Source organism: Ovis canadensis, chromosome 13, assembly GCF_042477335.2.
Source record: "Ovis canadensis isolate MfBH-ARS-UI-01 breed Bighorn chromosome 13, ARS-UI_OviCan_v2, whole genome shotgun sequence".
NCBI classification, from domain to species: domain Eukaryota; kingdom Metazoa; phylum Chordata; class Mammalia; order Artiodactyla; family Bovidae; genus Ovis; species Ovis canadensis.
The window spans coordinates 61,327,228-61,349,144 of record NC_091257.1 but is presented as its reverse complement, the minus strand read 5'-3'; the positions used below and the strand labels follow the sequence as shown (position 1 = coordinate 61,349,144).

At 44.0% G+C, this 21,917-nt stretch overlaps 1 protein-coding gene and 1 pseudogene across 5 annotated transcripts in view; one reads left to right on the top strand and one right to left on the bottom strand.

The window, feature by feature from the left end:
• LARP4B (La ribonucleoprotein 4B) overlaps positions 1-9,163 on the bottom strand; it is an 85,323-nt gene extending 76,160 nt beyond the window's left edge. For 2 of the 5 annotated variants that reach the window (XM_069547934.1, XM_069547939.1), the window contains exon 1: positions 8,429-8,723. Coding sequence is in view for 1 of the 5 variants with exons in the window: in XM_069547935.1 (XP_069404036.1) it covers positions 1,611-1,667 (57 nt within the window). In the remaining 4 variants the exon portion in view is untranslated. Of the gene's footprint in view, positions 1-1,610; positions 1,702-8,428; positions 8,760-9,133 lie in introns of those variants that run through there. The other 3 variants (XM_069547937.1, XM_069547936.1, XM_069547935.1) reach the window with 3 other exon arrangements.
• Positions 9,164-20,005: 10,842 nt separating this feature from the next.
• On the top strand, positions 20,006-20,097 carry LOC138417976 (U6 spliceosomal RNA; annotated as a pseudogene).
• Positions 20,098-21,917: the final 1,820 nt, after the last annotated feature.

Below are 21,917 nucleotides of genomic sequence, written 5' to 3'. Positions count from 1 at the left end.
GAAGAGCCAACTCACTGCAAAAAATCCTGATGCTGGGAGAGACTAAAGGCAAGAAAAGGGGAGTGGCAGAGGACAAGATGCATCACCGACTCAATGGACATGAACTTGAACAAACTCTGGGGGGCAGCGGAGGACAGGGAAGCCTGGCGTGCTACAGTCCGTGGGGTCACAAAGAGCCAGACACGACATAGCGACTGAATAGCAATACTTATTCTTTACCAGTTATCAATAAGCCTAACCACACTCCACCCCAAACTGTAAACTGGCTAGCTAGCTCAGGAGTCTCTCCCAATCCATAGTTTGCGTTCCACGCTTTTGGTTACCCAGGGTCAACTGCGGTCCAGAAACATCGAATGGAAAATCCCAGGAAAACAATGCATAAGTTTTCAATGGTGCACGTCTGCAGAGCACGACCTGATCTTGCATGGTACCTGATCCTGCACTGACCCGCCCGGACGTGACTCATACCTATGTGCAGCGTACCCCGCCTGTTAGTCACTCTGCTGCCAGCTGGTCATCAGATCAACTATCACAGTGTGACAGCGCTGGAGTTCAAGGGACTCTTATTTAATAACTGCCCCAAAGGGCAATGGCTGCGTGGCATCATCGACTCAATGCACATGAGTCTGAAGAGCTTGTGAGAAATGATGAAGGACAGGGAAGCCTGGCATGCAATCCATGGGGTCACAAAGAGTCAGATACAACTAAGCAACTGAACAACAACCAAAGTGCAAGAGTCATGATGCTGGCAATTGAGATATGCCAAAGAGAAGCTGTAAAGTGCTTTAAGTGAAAAGCTAAAAGTTTCTGACTTAGTAAAGGAAAAAAACATTGTATGCTGAGGTTAATATCTACAGTATGAACACTGTGGAACTGTGAAGGAAAAAGAAATTTGTGCTAGTTTTTCTGTTGTACCTCAAAGTGCAAAAGTTATAGCCATAGTGCTTGAAAAATGACTAGCAAAGATGGAAAAGGGATTAAATTTGTATAAAGCATTTTGAGATCACATAATTTTACTTTGGTATATGGTTATAATTGTCATATTTTTATTAATTATTATTAATCTCTTACTGTGCCTCATCTGTAAATTAAACTTTACCCTAGGTATGTACTTATAGGAAAAAATAGTATATATATGGGTTATGGCATTAAATCACAGCTTTAGGTATCCACCAGGGGTCTTTGAAAGTGTTCCCCACAGACAAGGGGGCATCACTATAATGTGATTTGTGGCCATACAGTGACTTGGGGAAAACACTTGACCTATAGCGTTTTTATCTTGTGATTTCATGAAACACTTCAGGTTAAAAGATTAAAAACCTCCACAATAAAAAACCATACTCTTGACATTCTAAACATCAAAGGAACAGTATGCTAAGAGTGTCCATGACAGAAAATACCAAACGTTATGGTCATTCAGGGTAAGGAAGTCCAAAAGGGAGGAGATATCTGTATACATATGGCTGACTCATTTGACTATACAGTAGAAACTAGCACAACATTGTACAGTTGGACATTGGACAACTGAACAACACTGCATAGTCCATTGTCCACAGACTGTACAACACTGTAGAGTCCATGGAATCGTCCAGGCCAGCTGGAATGGGTACCTTTTCCCTTCTCCAGGGGATCTTCCCAATCAGGAAGCAAACCCAGGTCTCCCGCATTGTAGGCAGATTCTTTACCAGCTGAGCCACAGAGGAAGCCCTGTAAAGCAACCATACTCCAATAAAAATTAATCTAAAAAAATAAAGTTATGTCATTTAGGATCCCAATGCACTCTTTTGCAGGGAAACATCTCACTCTTAACTGGAAGTTTCTCCAGGTCACAGGCTTTCAAATTCTGTGTGCCTGAATGCTTCTGTAGTTTTATTTGATGATCCTATTTTCTGCTTCTGGTCCTTACATGATTAGGTTAACTCTCCTGCACTGAGGCCTGAAAGATAATGATTCCAGCAGAATGTAGGAAAACTCATCAACGTATACAAGGAAATGGGAAGAGCAATGAAAAACTAAGGGCCACACGCACAGGGAGCAAGAACTAGGAGCTGCTTCACTTACCGCATCTTTCCGTCTTCACTGACTGCCCTTCCCCTCCCTAGATGTTTAAGGTGTGAAGAAGCAAATATTGCTGATTCATAGTTACTCATTTGTGCAACAGTCGGTACTCCAAGTGACCTATGAAGGGAAACTGGAAATAGCATTCTAGTCTGACAGGAAGTATCACTGGAGATACAGATATGAACTCAAATGAAATAAGGACCTTACAACAGTACCAGGGAAAGTTTACCCCAGAGTTTCCACACTGAGCTTCTGCACTAAATGACAATCAGCTGCTTAAATCTTTTCACCTTCTAAAAAGTACAAGCAAAAATACAATGCTTTTGCCTTGTCCAGATGTTTAAAAAGCAACTCTCTTCACAAGGACTTCAAGTCTGCTTTTAAAGGTTGCTGGCATTCCCTGACCATGGGAGCTGTGAGAAGCTAGCCTGCAATGGATTACAGTACATGCTACCTGCACTGTTTATAACATACACACACACAAACACACACATACACAAAGGTGACCCTTCACAACACAGGCTTGAACTATTCAGATCCACTTTTACATGGACTTTTTTTTCAATAAATGTACACTACAGTACTGCATGACCCAAGGTTGGTTGAGTCCACAGAAGTGGAACCACAGATACAGAGAACCAACCGGAAAGTTCTACTCCGATTTTCAACTGCACAGAGGACTGGTGCCCAACCCCTGTGTTGTCCAAGGGTCAACTGTACATCGCAAGACATTATACAGATGGTAAAATCTCAACAACAAAATACAGACGCATATGCAATCAACAAATAAATAAAAATGTTCAGAAACTATAAAGTACTTAGAGAAGAGGTTTTAAAGGGCTTGATCATTTAAAAAAATATTTGAAAAGGTAATGTTTAATATACTAAGAAAGAAATAACCACTACTAAAGCAACTTGTAAATCTATATCCAATTGGTCACTATGCTTTTAATCACTGCATTTTCAAGCCTGACAATAAAACAAAGCTTTTTGAAATCCGAAAACAAAATGTTCTCGTTTTTCAGAGATGTTTCTAAAAAAGGAATCTGTTAATTAGTCTGCCTTAATAAAAGCTGAAATAACAAATATACTTTAAACAAGTGAGAAATGCTAGCAGACTTAAGGCATATTTTTAAAGTATCTTTTACACACACACGATTATCTGCAACACAAGTGAAAGGGATTCTAAGCAACATATCCTTCATTTAGACCAGGGCTTGGACTGTTCCACTATGATAAACACAAGTGAAAGCAAGAGGGCTTGCCACCCTAGGGCTAAGTAATACCAGTCTATGTGCAGCCATCCCTCCTTGTGGACACAACTCTCAGTAAAGCAGAAGGACCACTTAAAAGAGGCAATCCTGACCACACAATTCTCCAGTTTAAAGCCCCCGACTGTGCCCCACTGTTCTTAGGAGAGAGAGCACAGTTCTCACCCACGCCAGGAGCTCCAGACACCCAGGACCCCCTGCTGCCTCACTCACCTCCGGCTGCGTGGGGGTGGGGGCAGCCTCTCCAAAGGAGTTCTGAGCTCAGCCTCTGCACCCTTATGCTCTGCCCGGAAGGCCCCTCCCCCCCTTCATCGTTCGAAGCAACATGATGACCTCCTGGCACAACATGACTGACTGTCTCTCTGCCTCACAGTGAGGACTGCTTATCCCTTTTTGTTCACCAGTACAACCGTGGTATTTACTCATCAATTATTTAGTGAACACCATGTTCTAAGGTCTGGGTTCACAGCAATGAACAGAAGAGACACAAACCTTCGACTGCAGAGTTTACATTCAAGTACAAGAAGACATAAGGTACATGGAATACAGAAATTACAAGGCATATTATAACGAGGTACTAAGTGATACAAACAAAAATAAAGCAGGAAAGGGGGATGAAGGGTATTTGCCACCCTCCATGCAAAATACACTTGACTGTCCTGATGGGGCTGCTCAAGGAAATGTGCGGTGCAGAATCCTCAACAAGATTCAGGTACAAAAGCTTCAAGAGTCCAAATGCAGGTCTATTTCACTTCAAGTAAAACAATTCACAGTATTACTTCCTTCTAGACCACAAGCCTTAGAGAAAAGCTCCAGTATCATTCATCTTTGTACTGCTAATGTCTGGTTGATCAAAGAAGGAATGAATGAAGCCTTTCCTCTCAGCAGTCCTGCTTTGCATCAGGTCCTAGAGCAATGATTCTCAATAGAGAATAAAAAATGGAAAAATCCACTCAGGTTTAAAAATATATTTTCCTTATTGTAACTGCTTTGTTTTTGGCTGATATAATTTAAAGAAAAATAAAGAAAGAAATTTGTTCTCAAAAGGTGCACATTTTTAAAGACTGAGAAAGAATATTCTCAAGAGATCACCTAGTTAAATCATTCCACCTACAATACTGTATGCATTGCATATAGCTATCAAGTCTGTTAACATTTTGTTAAGTATGATCTTTTATGCATTTTCTATTGAATTCTTTTCGAGTAGATTTTCCTGTTTGTTCATGAAAGCATGCAAAAAATTCTAAAACTGAAGTAGAAAGTGTTTTATCCCTCCAGTAAAACAAAGTTTACAACATCTGTAGTGTATGTGGTCCTGGGCTGGGCAGAGGTTAGGGACATAAAAGGATCTCGCCCACAAGGAGCTTATGTTAATTAATCAGTGCAATGCCTTGCAGTGCTACAGAAACACAAAAGTGCTCAGCACAACCTTAAAAATTAAGGCAAGGATTCCTGAAATACCTTTATAAAAATGGGTTAAGGAGCGAAGTTAAAAAAAAAAAAAAAAAAAAGGCCTTCAACGTCAGGCAAGGAAACTACAGACAGCAAAGACAACACCAAGGTTTGGGGGAAAGGCTGTGGTCAGCACAGGCCAGCAAAGGGTGGTCCAGCCAGCAAGGAGACAGCAGAGGTGGCAAGGCCCCTGGGTACATCTTAGCTAAGTGGGGGGCAGTCACTAAGGAGTTTTCAAAAAGGCCTTCAAAGCTTCAGGATATACCTTTAAAGCAATCTCTGGCTACAGCGTGACAAAAATGGTGTGTGCAAATGAAAACAAGCATTTTATTTTTATCCCACAAATAAATACCACCCTAATTTACCAGTTTTTGAGCCAAAACTTTGGATGTCATATATCATAAAGAACATTTTCAGTGAAGACTTGACTGAATTTAAGTAGGAAGTGCTCTCCATGTTACAGAATGCACTCTGCGGCCCAGGTCTCGCTACAGCAGGGAAGCAGGGATGACACTGAAGAGGGAACCAGACCATGACAGAAGGCATAACAGGCACCACTCACTTGCAACCCTTCTTGAGTACAAAGGCGCCACGACAGCCTCACTAGAAAACACAGCCAAAGAGTTTACAAAGGCACTGAAGTGACAAAAGGTATGGGGCTCTGTGGGTGAGGAGTGAGAAGGAAGGAGAAACAAGCTGAGTCAATCATTTTGCCTGATCATAAGGAAGACATTTACACGTGGGAAAAATAAGTGTTAGAACATGAAGAAAAAAACACTTCCATGTTGGAATTATTCTCCCCCTTTTAGAAAGAGAACCTAATGGTTATCCACAATTCCACATTCTAATTAAAAAATTCATTGTGTAATCAAGATAACTGCAGGAGTAGAGTAGCTTCAAACATATCACAAGTGCAACAATTAGGAGCAAAAGGCTCAAACTGAACTAAATTAAAATCTGGTCTGGGGAGTCTAACCCTCTCAGAAGGCTGTGCCTCCTTTACTGTGCTCTAAAATTAGCTCTTACAGAAAAAGGAGAACTCTTTACAGGAATAAAGTTTTACAAAAACAGCGTAAGTGACACAACCCTGCATCAGTGTCTGTTTAACAATTACTTTTAATAAACACAACTTTACTGCTTACTTTCTTCTCTTCATTAGAAAAGTTGAATCAATGGTCTCATAGGAGGAATCACAATCTATGTAATTTTCTTGCATTTACCAATCTGAAAAAAAATCCTTAAATATGAGAGAACTCTGCAACAGAGAACAAGCATGAAACCCAATTTGAAACTTGTGCCTGACACGTTATGATGAAAACAAATGAGATTTAAATATATATACAGAGCTTTTTGCAACCTCAAGGAACCATCATAAAGATAACACAAGTTATTTAAATTAGAAGACCTAGATTATAATCCTAGTTTTCACTATAGGAAGTATTAACTCCAGCAGGACACTCTGAAATAACGGTGAAAGGAGTTTGTCGGCCACTTCTTGGTGGGTAACATCAACTGCAGCTCTATCACTGTAAAAACCTGTAAGATTGTTGAAATCTATGTAGAGTAGTGGGGCTACTTTAAGGCGTTATCGTTATTACCATTAAAAATATGATGTTCCCATCTTGCACTTCACTATGTATTTTAGAATTACTTTACAATATATGAAGGCTGCTTCATTAAAAACCAGTGATAACACTTCTTTCCACAGATTTTAAACATGCATTTATGAAAAGTTGTGCTTATCTGTGAAAACCATATTAGTATGAATAAATTATCCAAACCTCAATTTTTTAGAAGTACAATCCCTAGGAACATTAAATAAAATCAAAATTTTCCCTAAAGGTGCTGCCATTTAATTCCAGCTATTCTTCAACAACACACATAAAAATGAATGCCAAGAAATTTCTGTACTCAAATTATCATCCATTCTCCCTGGCTATTACTCAAATATAGTATAACTCCTTTCTCCAAATAAACATCCTGTCCTCAGAACTTGCTTTCTCTGCCCAAATGCATGTGATAAACTAAAAAACAAAAAATTGTGTTAATAAAATTGACAGTCACCAGAAAAATACTGACAATAGTAATAAACACCATTTCCAAATTCTAAGTAAGAACTTAACAATACAACAAAATATTAAAAACAACCAACATCAACATGTTACAAATAGCCCTATGAAGCTGTTATTACTATCCCTCTTTCAGATAAGAAAGTGAAGCACCCAGAGGGTAATTTCTAATCAATAAGAAACCATGTCTACCTCTCTTCACACGCCCATTTTTTTCACCTTAAAAAGTAAACTCATATCAACTTTTCAAAATACAGGATGAAATTTATTTCTAAGTGTAAGTTTCGAACCGAAGTACACAAATCAAATGTATGGTTTATAGATAAACTTGCTAATCTGATGTCTTTGAGAAAGTATTCCACCGTAGCAACTCAAGCAAAGTTCTATCAAGCGGTTTCATATAGCCTGATTACAAAACTGCCTTGCAGAATATTAAATACAGAGAAAGACTGACAAGCCACAACCATTTCAATTTCTGTAAACTACCCCGACGGTAAATTAGAAGGAGCCAGGTAGGTGGGAAAGTATGCAAATTGCACACTGCACATACTGACCTCCACAGAAATGAACATCACTCTTTCCCACTGTGGTCTTTGCAAACTACAACTCAAAGCCTATTTCAAAAGCATTTTTATATACTTAACACAAAATAAGAGACCAGATAATTATCACAAGAAAAACTTTAAAAGGGAGAAATAACTTGAATGCTTATAACATTCGTCTTCACGTTGGTATTATCTATTTTAAAAACCCTGACAGAAACTCATTTCCCTGCACAGTTCAGGGAAATCTTCGCGTTCCTTCAGTTCTCCAAAACTTTAAGCTTCCACTTAGCATTTAGGGCAAGTTACAGCGCAGCCAAGCAGAGGGTCTCGAACGCACAGGATAGCTACCCTACAGGAAATCATCTCAAGTTTCAACTCAGCTTAAATTAAAGACCATTTTACGTAGAAATGAGGGGGGAAAACAAGATGACCTGCACGGAAAGCTGCAATACAAAATTACAGTGAAGTCTGAACAAGTCTTAAGTTTTACGTTCTGATTGGACACGGCTGAGAAGCAGGTGGTGAGAGACTCCCGACCTACCCCTTCCTCGAGCACAGGGCATCTTTAGAATTTTTTCCCATTTCTTCCAGACTGTGCGTGTGCTCAAGCCTCTCAGAGGAGAGTGGGCGCGTCCCAAGTACACCCAAAGCAACAGGATTCCACTTCCTGGTCCGAGGGACCCGAGCCCTCCCCGCCCGCGATCCCGGGCCCGGGCGGAGGGCAGGGCGAGGCCGCCGCAGTGCGGGCTGGACGGCTGCGCTGCCCGGACCCTGCCCCGGCTCTCAAGACCTCAGCACGGCCCTGCCCGGACCCAGCCCTGCCCGCCGCACCGACCCGGCCCCGGCGCGCACCCAGGCCCCTCGGCCCGCGCCCCGGCCCGGCTGCGCCAGCCCGGCCCTGCCCGGCCGCGTCCTCCGGGAAGATGGCGGCCCGTGACAGGCGGGCGCGGCTCGGGTCCGAGGCGGCGGCCGAGCGTGGCGCGGCGGGAGCGTGAGCGGGGAAGAGCGGCCCGCCCGCCGCCGCGCTCACCTGTCAGCGCCGCCGCCGCCGCCGCCGCCGCCCGGCCGCCGACCGCCGCAGCCCCGGTGCCCGGCGACCGCGCCACACGCGGACGGGCTGTGAGGGAGGGGCGGGAGCAGGGGCGCGGCCGGCCCGGACGAGCGGCGGTGGTCCGAGCGGCGCGGGCTGACGGCGAGACAGCAGCGGCTCCTTCCCGTTTCAGGCCGAAAGGGTCTCAACCTCGCGACTCCAGCGCCCCAACGCTCCTTCCCGTTCGCATGAGAACACACAGCTCCCGCTTCCGGGACCTGCCGGAAGTCCCTCCCCTCGCGCTCGCGCGCCCGCTACTCCCCACTGGGTCCGCCGACAGGCGCTCGGCGCCCTTACGTCATGTCTACATGGCGTCTCGATTGGCCAAGCGCGGCGCTGGGTCCGCCCCCTCTGCTAGGCCTCTTGGCGCGCGTGCCCCTGCCGGTGGCGCCTGTGATTGGTGGGGGCGCGCACGCAGGCCCGCCCCGCGCACGTAGCCCCCGCCTCAGCCCGCGCACGCTGTCTGCTCAGCCCCCCGCCTCAAGCTGAACGAGGCGCGTCAGCTGGGGTCCCTGACTCCGCCCCTCTCACTCAGGGACCCTGACCGCCGACGCCAGTCACCCTAGGGCCCTGAGCCCGCCCCCGCCCCTGTCAGCAGAGGGCCGCGACCCAAGTCCCCCTCGGCCCCGGACCCCGGCTCCTCACCCTCTCACTGAGATCAGACTCCGCCCCGAGACTGTATGGCTGTCCGGTGGTTGGGTCAGGAAAGACCCCAAAGCGCGCTCTAGAGAAGGGGAAGGCGGAGCCCACTGCCAGTCAGCCGGCTACGTTCTCCGCGCTTCCAGAGAAAATGCCGAAGACTGGGGACGTCTTCGCAAACCCGAGCTGGTGCCACCTACCCGACCCATTCTGAGGGGAGGGGAAACAAAGTGAAGTGTGTTCACCGGTTTTAAGCCTGATTGCCGCCGTGCCTGCTGCGCCTGGCCATGCTTTGTGCAGACATGCATGCGGCCTGAAGGCTGCTCAGGGTACCCCGTCCAGCCTCACCCGTGCACCGGCGCCTCTTAGCTTTGCCTTCTGAGGGCCCAGACACCCTCAAGGCGCGCCTCGGACTTCGACGTCAGGACTGGGAAGATCACTTATCGACACCGGTGCTGGGCACTGACTTTCTGCTTTGGGATACGTTGTCAAACCCTCTCTCTGAGAAACTTTACGTTTCACTAGTGTTACTCGTGGCAATGTCCCTAAGATAATCACGTAAGACAGAGTTCCTCTAAGATTCAAAGCATGTGTCAATACATATTTCAGGAGAAAGTCACCTTTGGAGTTCACTTTCCAAAAGAACCTGTTGCCTACATTGCGGAGCCCTTCTGAGGGACCTCTACATGGGACCTCGCAGGCTGGGGCCCAAGAAGTCATCCCTAGGCGCGGTGATGTGGTCCTCCTTTGAAAACCCGGGAACCCTCCGAAGTTGGCAAGTTAGATCTCCATTTTGTCTGCCTGTGTCTGCATCTGGCAGAAATTTTGATACACAGATAAATTCCCGTACAAAAGAGATTAAAGGATAGGAGAATGCTTTATATTAAAATGACGTCACTTACTTTCCATTAATGTGTGATCCTTCCCAAACAATCAAAACTGGCTTTTTTTTTTTTTCTTGTGTGATTATCTTAACCTGTACTTCAAAAGAAGCACCCATTTTCACCTTAGGGTGTGAGGTTAAATATACCACAGTGAATTTTTATGTCATTTCTACTTAGAAAGATAAGACCAAAATTTTTAAAAACCACTTCTCATCTAAAACAGTTACAAGTTCTACCTATTCTATCCAAAAGCTGTTTCCTTTTCCCTCTTTCGGTGGTTTTGCCTGCTGTTACTTCTCTCCCGCTAGTTTTAGTAGCCTCACAGCTGATCTTTGCTTACCCACCATTCACCATGCCAGCTTACATTTCCTTTAAAACCATACCCCTCTGAGTCGAGACTTCTTGGTTGCCCCAGAGAGTGAAGTCCAAATTATCTTTCATTGGCTAGCAGACCCTTCACAAGCTAGCTTGCAGTCCCCTTATATATTTTCTTCTTGCCCTAGGGTTAGATGCCATAACCTCCAAATCACATTGTTTAACAGGCTTTTTTGAAGGCCTTAGGGTAGTCTCTAGATGTGAATGTCAATGACACACAGACACTCTATGACCCTCCCATTTACTGAAAGACCAATCAGCGGGCAGTCACCAGAGTATGCTAAGTCCTGTTACGGAACAGAACAAAGCAAGAAGCTCTAGTTTCAGAGTATTTGCTGTTCACGAAGTTTTGAGTGGAGTGTCTTCATTCCTGAGCACTTTGGTCTTTTGGTGTCCTTCTGCTTCTACTTCTGGTAAAGTCTGTCTTATTTTTCAAGTTACACAAGTGTCAACCATATGTATCTTTTCCTTTCAGAAAATTGATTTCCCTCCTGGGCCCTGGTAGCCCTCACCACGTCCCTGCTCTACCTCAAGGTCTGTGCCAAGTGCTGGGGAGATGGCCCAGGGCAGCACTGACCATAAGACAGATGAACAGATAGCAAGGGATAAAGAGGAGTAAGGATTACCCTGGTATGTGCACAGATTGCCCAGGTAAAGCACACAGGAGGGTCTGAAGCCAGCTTGGGAAGGAATCAAATACGGAGATAAGTAGACCAAGGCCAAAGAGACCACAGTGGAGGGGCTGTCAACACATGTTCCAGCAGGGAGGGAGGACATATTTGAACATGACAGAGCATGAAACCAATCTGGTAAGGTGGGTGGAAGTCATGGGAGTCTGGAGGGGTAAGCATGGTAAGAACCCCAAGGATCTTCTAAACGCTTAGGATGTTTGAATTTGGTAGTGAGTCAAGATTTTTATTAGGAGGCAAAGGGGGGCTTGTAAAAGATTTTAAGTTCACAGAGAATCTCTGGCACCAAAAAGTCATCAAAGTAGAAATGCAGTAAGGACTAACTTAGTCAAATTAGATGGAACTATCAAACTGAATATGACAGTAACAGAATGTATCGGGAAATAAAAGATTGCATGAGTTCTTAATAAATATAAATATGTAAGTTAAAAAAGTAACGGAGATGAGGAAAAAAAAGGGGAAAGCTGTTCCTTATAGTAGAAGGCTGACTAATGAATGGAGAAGGAATGTTTTTTTAATTACATTGTTGCAACTATGGTAGCATTTATTCTGGCAAGAATCATCAGTGAATGCTAAAAATCAGTCAGTAAAAGTTGTTGAGTGAAAAGTTGTATATGCCATTTCACAGCTTTTTAGTTGCTTATTGGTTATTGATTTCAAAGGGGGAAAAGGTATTTTTCCAGTTAATCACGATGGTGTGATCACTCACCTAGAGCCAGACATCCTGGTATGTGAAGTCAAGTGGGCCTTAGGAAGCATCACTAAGAACAGAGCTAATGGAGGTGATGGAATTCCAGTTGAGCTATTTCAAATCCTAAAAGATGATGCTGTGAAAGTGCTCCACTCAATATGACAGCAAATTTGGAAAACTCAGCAGTGGCCACAGGACTGGAAAAGGTCAGTTTTCATTCCAATCCCAAAGAAAGCCAATGCCAAAGAATGCTCGAACTACCACACAATTGCACTCATCTCACATGCTAGTGAAGTAATGCTCAAAATTCTCCAAGCCAGGCTTCAGCAATACGTGAACCGTGAACTTCCAGATGTTCAAGCTGGTTTTGGAAAAGGCAGAGGAACCAGAGATCAAATTGCCAACATCTGCTGGATCATGGAAAAAGCAAGAGAGTTCCAGAAAAGCATCTATTTCTGCTTTATTGACTATGCCAAAGCCTTTGACTGTGTGGATCACAATAAACCGTGGAAAATTCTGAAAGAGATGGGAATACCAGACCATCTACCTGCCTCTTGAGAAACCTGTATGCAGGTCAGGAAGCAACAGTTAGAACTGGACATGGGAAAAGAGGCTAGTTCCAAATAGGAAAAGGAGTATGTCAAGGCTGTATATTGTCACCCTGCTTATTTAACTTATATGCACAGTACATCATGAGAAACGCTGGGCTGAAAGAAGCACAAACTGGAATCAAGATTGCCGGGAGAAATATCAATAACCTCAGATATGCAGATGACACCACCCTTATGGCAGAAAGTAAAGAAGAACTAAAGAGCCTCTTGATGAAAGTGAAAGAGGAGAGTGAAAAAGTTGGCTTAAAGCTCAACATTCAGAAAACTAAGATCATGGCATCCGGTCCCATCACTTCATGGGAAATAGATGGGAAAACAGTGGAAACAGTGACTGACTATTTTGGGGGGCTCCAAAATCACTGCATATGGTGACTGCAGCCATGAAATTAAAAGACGCTTACTCTTCGGAAGGAAAATTATGACCAACCTAGACAGCATATTAAAGAGCAGAGACATTACTTTGCCAACAAAGGTCCGTTTAGTCCTGGCTATGGTTTTTCCAGTGGTCATGTATGGATGTGAGACTTGAACTATAAAGAAAGCTAGGTGCAGAAGAATTGATGCTTTTGAACTGTGTTGTTGGAGAAGACTCTTGAGAGTCCCTTGGACTGCAAGAAGATCCAACCAGTCCATCCTAAAGGAGATCAGTCCTGGGTGTTCATTGGAAGGACTGATGTTGAAGCTGAAACTCCAATACTCTGTTCACCTCATGCAAAGGGCTGACTCATCTGAAAAGACCCTGATGCCGGGAGGGATTGAGGGCAGGAGGAGATGGGGACGACAGAGGATGAGATGGTTAGGTGGTATCACCGACTAAATGGACATGAGTTTGGGTAAACTCCAGGAGTTGGTGATGGACAGGGAGGCCTGGTATGCTGCAGTTCATGGGGTCGCAAAGAGTCGGACATGACTGAGTGACTGAACTGAACTGAATAGTGGAAAAATATGATGGACCCCATCTTAACTGAGGGGTGAAAGTTGGCTTCTCCTGTAATGGTGCCCTGCTGATGTCACGTGATATCGGTTATGTCATGTTTCAGTCAAGCCACAAACTAACCATGATGGATAATCATAAACTCAAACTGAGGACATTCTACAAAACTGTCACTCTTCAAAAATATGAAGGCTGAGGACTTCCCTGGCAGTCCCTGGTTAGGACTCGGCACTTTTGCTGCAGACAGCTAGGGTTCAACCCCTGATCCAGGAACTAAGATCCCACAAGCCTCACAGTGCGGCCATAAAAGGCAGTGAAAAGTTGAGGAACTTTTCAAAACTTAAGGAGACTAAGGAGACATGGCAGCTAAATGTAATGTATGATCCAAGACTAGATCCTTGATCAGAATAAAATTTACTATAGAGATCATAATTAGAATCTTTATATGGAATCTTCTGATCTTACAATCAAGGTTCAATTTTCCAAATTGGATTTATTTGTAAATTGTTTTATGGCTCAGTAAGAAGATATCTTTGATCTTGAAGATATAAACTGACGTATTTAGAGATGAGGGATCAAGACATCTGCAAGTTTCTCTCAAATAGTTCAGTGGAATATACACATACACACTGACAGAAAGAGAATACAACAGAACCTTAATTGGTGAACTGCTGCTGCTGCTAACTGGCTTCAGTCGTGTCCGACTCTGTGCGACCCCATAGACGGCAGCCCACTGGGCTCCCCCATCCCTGGGATTCTCCAGGCAAGAACACTGGAGTGGGTTGCCATTTCCTTCTCCAATGCATGAAAGTGAAAAGTGAAAGTGAAGTCGCTCAGTCATGTCTGACTCTTAGCGACCCCATGGACTGCAGCCTACCAGGCTGCTCCATCCATGGGATTTTCCAAGCAAGAGTACTGGAGTGGGTTGCCATTGCCTTCTCCGATTGGTGAACTAGATGTGGGCTATGTAAGTGTTTGCAACTTGCCTGTAGATATAAGGCTCGTCAAGAAGAGAGTTTTGCTTTAGAGATATATTTGTTGTTGTTTAGTGCTCAGTTGTGTCTGACTCTTTGCAATCCCATGGACTGTAGCCCACCAGGCTCTGTCCAGGGAATTCTCCAGGCAAGAATACTGGAGTGGGTAGCCATTCCCTTCTCCAGGGGATCTTCCCTACCCAAATCTGGGTCTCCTACATTGCAGGCAGATTCTTTACCATCAGGGAAGCCCTTAGAGATATACACTGAGGTATTTATGAATGATACTGTATTATGTATATCTAGCATTTGATTCCAAACCGTCTAAAGGAAGGTGGTCAGCAGGAATACATAAGAAATAATGGGACAAGCTAGTGTGTTGAAAATTGTTGAAAGCTGGTGATGGATACATGGGGGCTCATGAAACTCTTCTTCCTACTTTTGAATATGTTTTTAAATTCCTCATGATAATAAAAATATGTGATAAAATGGAAGGTTTCAATTCATTACAAGTATTCCATGAGCATGTGTGGCCCAAAAAGCAGTCAGAGAGGAGGACTGCATTTCCCAGGATGTTCCACAGCCCTCCCTCAAGAGAACCAATAGGGCCAAACCTCTGGTTCTGGAAACTGAGAGGCCGGGAGGGTGGGGCAGAGTTGTGTCCACAGGTGCCAGCCCTCAGGGGGAGAAGGCCTGAAGGCCTCCAGGGGAGATGAATTTTGGCAACAGGAGCCATATCTAGAGCAAGTTTCTGAGGAACTTTTCTGTGTAGCATACTTTGTAACACCCCGGAGCCAGTTCCTAGTAGAGACCTAGTAAATGCTTCTGTAGTTGGATTGTGTTTTCCTTTGAAAGTAGCTCTGTTCTCAGCCAATGATGCTTCCTGTGATGGCAGCTTAAATTCCTACTATTTTTGGCAATATCTTTTGGGATAGTTGACCTACATAGTCCTGTCTGCACTGAGGCGAATGTGTCACTCCAGGCCTCAGAAAAGATTGTGTTTTCACTATGATTGCTGCCTGCCTGTCACTCTCATTGAAAGCAAGATAAGTGGATGCACCATGAGAGACGTCCCCATTTGGATGTTTCAGGCAGAGGACTAGACTTAAGAAGCATGTTGTTTTTATTAGATTGAGAAAGTTTTGACTTCCTGGAGATCTGGCAAAGTGCACATTCTCCTCAGCCCCACATCCATGTCTCTCAGAGGGAAGGGAAGGTTGCTGTCTAGACACCCCTGTCTCCAGAGTTCTAGACTGTGTGTGGCTGCCACTGGACGCTGCCCTGCATTCTTCCCTGCGGCTCTCCTGGCTTCCTTGGCCCGTCTCCCCCAGGCCAGAGTTGGCCCCACACACTCTAGGATGGAGCACGAGTGCCAGGGATGCTGTGGTGGCTTCTCAGGAGTCTCCTGAGAAGCTTGCCTCTCACCCCCACCCCTGCCCCAGGCTCCTCTGAGGAGGACCCCTCAGTACTTTAAGAGCTAAGCAGCTCCTGTTGCTGCCTAGTGGTGATGAGCTGTCAGGGTCAAGGGAGTGACCCCTTGACCTCTAAATACCACCTGGAGGGGCCTGAGGTTTCCCTCCCAGATCCTGAACTGACTAGTTTCCTAGGCACATCAAGCCACTCTACCTCTGTGTGTTTCCCTTCTGAGACTCCCCTCTTCCTTCTGGCTGGTTGTCTTCCACAGTTTCCACGACTCAGCTCAGATTCTTTGACCCCTCCAGGAAGCCTTCTCTGAATACCTGCCCCAGCCCCTCCCCAGGGCGTCAGGGCCATCCACAGCTCTGCATCACAGTTCCTGCTTCATTGAGTAGGAGCACCAGTGTGTGTGGTCGTTTATCTCCTCCTTAGGAATTTCGCAAACGCAGGAACTTCATTCATCCTCATTGTTGTTCATCACTCATAGATGTCTGCTGAACTGAACTCATTCCAGCTCTGCGAGCTCACCCGCCAGCCTCTGGCAGGTTTTTGTCCTTTCTCAGTGAGCTGCTTCGGACACCATTCACCACAATGTGTCCAGTAGGCTTGGAATCATCATTTGCACTTTTTTCCCCCCTAGATTCCATGGTAATAGCAATATTTGTTTCCTTGTTTCTTTGTTTTGATATCATAACCTTTGGAGAAGGAAATGGCAACCCATTCCAGAATTCTTGCCTGGAGAATTCCATGGACAGAGGAGCCTGGCAGTTTACAATCCACAGGGTTGCAAAGAGTCAGACACGACTGAGTGACTTAATGCAACAACCATCATAACCTTAAATACCATATACTACAGTTGTGTGACTGAGTATTTTCCACACATCAGCATTTTCCTCTGGATATATTTTAGCCACTTTGATCAGACTTGAGAGACTCTCTCCTTGACTCAATTAGTGCAACACTTAAGTCTCATCAGAAGCACAGCCATCACTGTCAGACACAGAACACCAGGCCTGCCGCTGCAGCCTAAGGGATGACTGAAGTTCCATTTGGAGGCATCTTTGAACTCACTGAGTAGACATCATGAGCAAAGCTCACCCTCCCAAGTTGAAGAAACTTATGGACAAGACGTTATCACCGAAATTCAGTGGTGGCAGACACGTCCAAGGAATGTTGCGGGGACTTGGCCCTTGATGAAGCTTGTGATAGATGACTGTGTGGAGGTGGCAACTGGTGGGCAGCGCGAGGAAAGAGCACCGCCACAGTAGAAGCCGGGGAAGAAGCGTGAACTACGGCCACGACACCAGAGAAATCAACAGCCCGCGTCCCCTCTCCACTCTTCACTAGGAGAAAAACCGACTCATGTACATTTTCTTACTGAACGTTTTGTTAAATAAGCTTTCATAATAGTCATCAAAAAAAAAAAAAAAAATACTGCAGGCGCCACAGTTGGAGTTGCCACCAAGAAAGTAAGTCTAAACCAGTGTATGTCCATTCTTTTTACCTTCAGTTTCTAAGGGTAACATCTTCTGACCTTGTCCCCTGACTCTGGGTGTATTACCCTGTTTGAATACACAGTTTCCACACATTTGTTAATGTGCACAAATATGCAACACCTACACACATAAAGACAAATATGCATCTCAAATTTTTCATTGTGTCAGATGTTTCAATTTATCTTTTTCTTTGAAAGTATCTCCTCACCTTTAGGATTAGAATACTTCTCTAACAACCAAGTTTCATCGAAGTCTTAGTGAAATAGCCATTGTCTTACATATGGGAAAAGTGAGCTAATGTAGAGTTTTCACGCTTTTGAAAAAAAGAAGCCAAGACCCATAATAAGAAATACATTTTATAGTACAGGCCATTATGCACACATGCACATGTGTGTGCGCACGCACACACACATACATATACATACACATGAAGCCAAAGTTTCATGAAATATGGTTAATGGTGGCACACCTTTGTGAATGTACTTAATGCCACAGACTGTACACTTAAAAATGATTAAAATGGTAAATTTTATGTTATATGTATTTTACCACAGTTTTAAAAAAGTTTTATGAGGTAATATTTACCCTTACTTTATGGCATTTTCTTTGATGTTTTCTATTTTTGTTAATTCTAGTTGTCATCCTTTAAGTAGATTTGTGACTCACCATGATCACTGCTGCTGGCTGGTGAGATGCCGACCCAAGGACCTGGAAGCTGAACTTGTTCACTCCATTTTCATAGTTTACTGGGCTCGTGGCTTTTCCAAAGCATTTGAAATAGCTGCTGCTCCAGTGTTGCTTCCTGGAGAACCCATGGGTGGAGAAGCCTGGCGGGCTACAGTCTATGGGGTTGCAGAGAGTTGGACATGACTGAGAAACTTTAATTATTACTATTCAGTTCAGTTCAGTCGCTCAGTTGTGTCTGACTCTTTGCGACCCCATGAACTGCAGCACGCCAAGCCTCCCTGTCCATCACCAGCTCCCAGAGCCTACCCAAACTCATGTCCATTGTGTTGGCGATGCCATCCAACCATCTTATCCTCTGTCGTCCCCTTCTTCTCTCGCCTTCAGTCTTTCCCAGCATCAGGATATTTTCAAATGAGTCACTTCTTCCCATCATGTAGCCAAAGAATTGGAGTTTGAGCTTAAGCATCAGTCCTTCCAATGAATATTCAAGACTGATTTCCTTCAGGATGGACTGGTTGGATCTCCTTGCAGTCCAAGGAACTCACAAGAGTCTTCTCCGACACCACAGTTCAAAAGCATCAATTCTTCAGCGCTCAGCTTTCTTTATAGTCCAAGTCTCACATCCATACACGACTACTGGAAAAACCACAGCCTTGGCTCAATGGACCTTTGTAATTATTACTATTACTATTAATAAAAAGGAGTGAGTAAAATCAAGCTAGCAATTCCCTGTATATGTGTGTATGAAACTGAACTGAAAACTGAAACATTCACTCAGTGGTGTCCAACTTTTTGTGACTCTGTGAACTACAGCCCATCAGGCTCCTCTGGGATTTTCCAGGCAAGAATACTAAGTGCATTGCCATTTCCTTTTCCAGAGGGTCTTTCCCACCCAGATCTCCTGCATTGCAGGCAGATTCTTTACAGTCTGAGCCACCAGGGAAGTCCATGTGTGTATAAGTCACTATTTTTGAAGGCCAAGTTTGGGGCCATGTTTAGTAAGTATGACGTAATTGTATAAATTATATCTTAACTTGAAAATCTTCCCTTCTTTAATTTGACGTCTGTAAGTATGTGATTCTGCTGATTACTATTTTTATCTTTAGCACTGCTGCTGCTGCTGCTAAGTCGCTTCAGTCGTGTCCGATTCAGTGCGACCCCATAGACGGCAGCCCACCAGGTTCCCCTGTCCCTGGGATTCTCCAGGCAAGAACACTGGAGTGGGTTGCCATTTCCTTCTCCAATGCATGAAAGTGAAGTCGCTCAGTCATGTCCGACTCTTCGAGACCCCATGGACTGCAGCCAGAGGTTATAAATGCTGAAGACATCTTCAGGGATCAGAGAGTTAATAGAAACATGGGGGCTGGCTGGGGTGACATAAGGGAGTTTGCCCAGCCTGGAGGCGCTCCGAGTCCAATAAAAAACAAATACACAAACTGCTGTGTCCACGGGGGTCTTTATGTAATCCATAGCCTGTGTTTGAGATCTCATTTACACACAGTTGTTTCAAGAGGTTTGACTATGAAAGCCAAGAAGGGGAAAGAAGTAGTAGGTTCAGGGAGTGACCACAGAGTGATAGGAGAGACTTTTAAGAAGCAGAAGACTTGAGTACACAAAATGGGAGCACAGCAAACATCACAGCAGTATACTGAATTGTTGCAATCCTGCTTTTGGATCTGTAATATTAATACTGATGAGGGTGTTATTTGTAGTTCCTATCAGTAATGTAGAATTTTATCCAGCACTCCATAGTGCTTTTATATAATATTAGTAATTATGACTGCCATGTCTTTATCATTCTGAATGTATGTTTTCCATTCCACAGTATCATATCCCTAAAATGACAGTGAAATGTCAATTACCATCATTTCTACTGTATAGATAAGGAAAGGGAACCCAGAGTTGTAAACTAATCTGCCAGCAAGTGGAAACCCAGACTTCCACACTCTGTACATTTTCCACCACCCAGTACTGTGTTCTGAGTCTCTGTCCACAGATTGGAGGTCCAATCATGCAAACCTCACATCTCACTAGGTGGAAATTTTTTCTACTATACCTTACCTAATGTGGCAAAGTGGAAGACAAATAACTTTCTATATAAAGAAGCAATCAAACTTGCACTTGCTTCAGCAGCACATATACTAAAATTGGAATGATACAGAGAAGCTTTGCCCAAGGATGACATGCAAATTTGTGAAGCATTCCATATATTTAGGACCTACTGTATACCACAGGGAACCCTGCCCAATAATCTGAAATGACCTCTATGGGAAAGGAACCTAGAAGGGAGTTGATATATGTGTATGTACAACCGATTCACTTTGTTGTACACTTGAAACTAGCATTACACTGTAATCAACCATACTCCAATAAAAATTTTTTTTAAACCTACTGAAAACTGTCATAAGAAAAAAAAGAAAAAGAATCAACCAGGCTTATTATAATACTCTCTGATAAAATTTAGACTGCAACATATATGCTCAGAGGAGAATAGCTTCATTTCTACTGGAAGAAAATGGGATCCCCCAGCCCTAAGCACACCTTCAGATGAATCACAGCCCAAGCTCACTTGTGGACCCAGCCTCCTGAGATGCCCAGCCTGAAAACTACCCACCTATGCCTCTTTCATGAGCCTGATTCCTTTTTGAAATGGTGAACTGGAACTAACAGGACCTAACAGAGACAGAAGAGGTTAAAAAGATGTGGCAAGAATACATAGAACTATACAAAACCACAATGGGGTAGTCACTAACCAGAGCCAGACACCCTGGAATGTGAAGTCAAATGGGCCTTAGGAAACATTACTATGAATGAATGGGCCTTAGGAAACATTACTATGTGACAGAATTCCAGTTGAGCTATTTAAAATCCTAAAAAATGATGCTGTTAAAGTGCTGCACAAAATATGTCAGCAAATTTGGAAAACTCAGCAGTGGCCACAGGACTGGAAAAGGTCAGTTTTCATTCTAATCACAAAGAAGGAGAATGCCAAAGAATGCTCAGACTACCCATACAACTAGATTCATTTCACATGCTAGTACAGTTATGCTCAAAATCCTTCAAGTTAGGCGTTAGCAGTACATGAACCAAAACGTCCAGATGTAGAAGCTGGGTTTAGAAAAGGCAGAGGAATCAGAGATCAAATTGCCAACAATCACTGGATCATAGAGAAAGCAAGGGAATTCCAGAAAAACATCTACTTCTGCTTCATTGACTATGCTAAAGCCTTTGACTATGTTCATCACAGCAAACTGTGGAAAATTCTTAAAGAGATGGGAATACCAGACCACCTTACCTGTCTCCTGAGAAACCTGTATGCAGGTCAAGAAGCAACAGTTAGAACCAGACATGGAGCAATGGACTGGTTCAGAATCAGGAAAGGAGTATGAGAAGGCTGGATACTGTCACCTTGCTTATTTAACTTCTATGTAGAGTACATCATTCAAAACACCAGGCTGGATAACTCACAAACTAGAATCAAGATTGCTGGGAGAAATATCAACAACCTCAGATAAGCAGATGATAACATTCGAATGGCAGAAAGTGAAGAGGAACTGAAGAGCCCATCAATGAGGGTGAAAGAGGAGAGTGAAAAAACTGGCTTGAAACTCAATATTCAAAAAGCTAAAATCATGGTATCCAGTCCCTTCACTGCATGGCAAATAGAAGGGGAAAAGTGGAAGCAGTGACAGACTTTATTTTTTGGGGCTCCAAAATCACTGCTGACAGTGACTGCAGCCATGAAATTAAAAGATGCTTGCTCCTTGGAAGGAAAGCTATGAGAAACTTAGACAGTGTGTTAAAGAACAGAGACATCACTTCGCCAATGAAGGTCCATCTAGTCAAAGCTATGGTTTTTCTAGTAGTCATGTACAGATGTGAGAGTTGGACCATAAAGAAGGGTGAGTGCCTAAGAATTGATGCTTTTGAGTTGTGGTGCTGGAGAAGACTCTTGAGAGTCTCTTGGACAGCAAGGAGATGAAACCAATCAATCCTAAAGGAAATCAACCCTGAATATTCATTGGAAGGACTG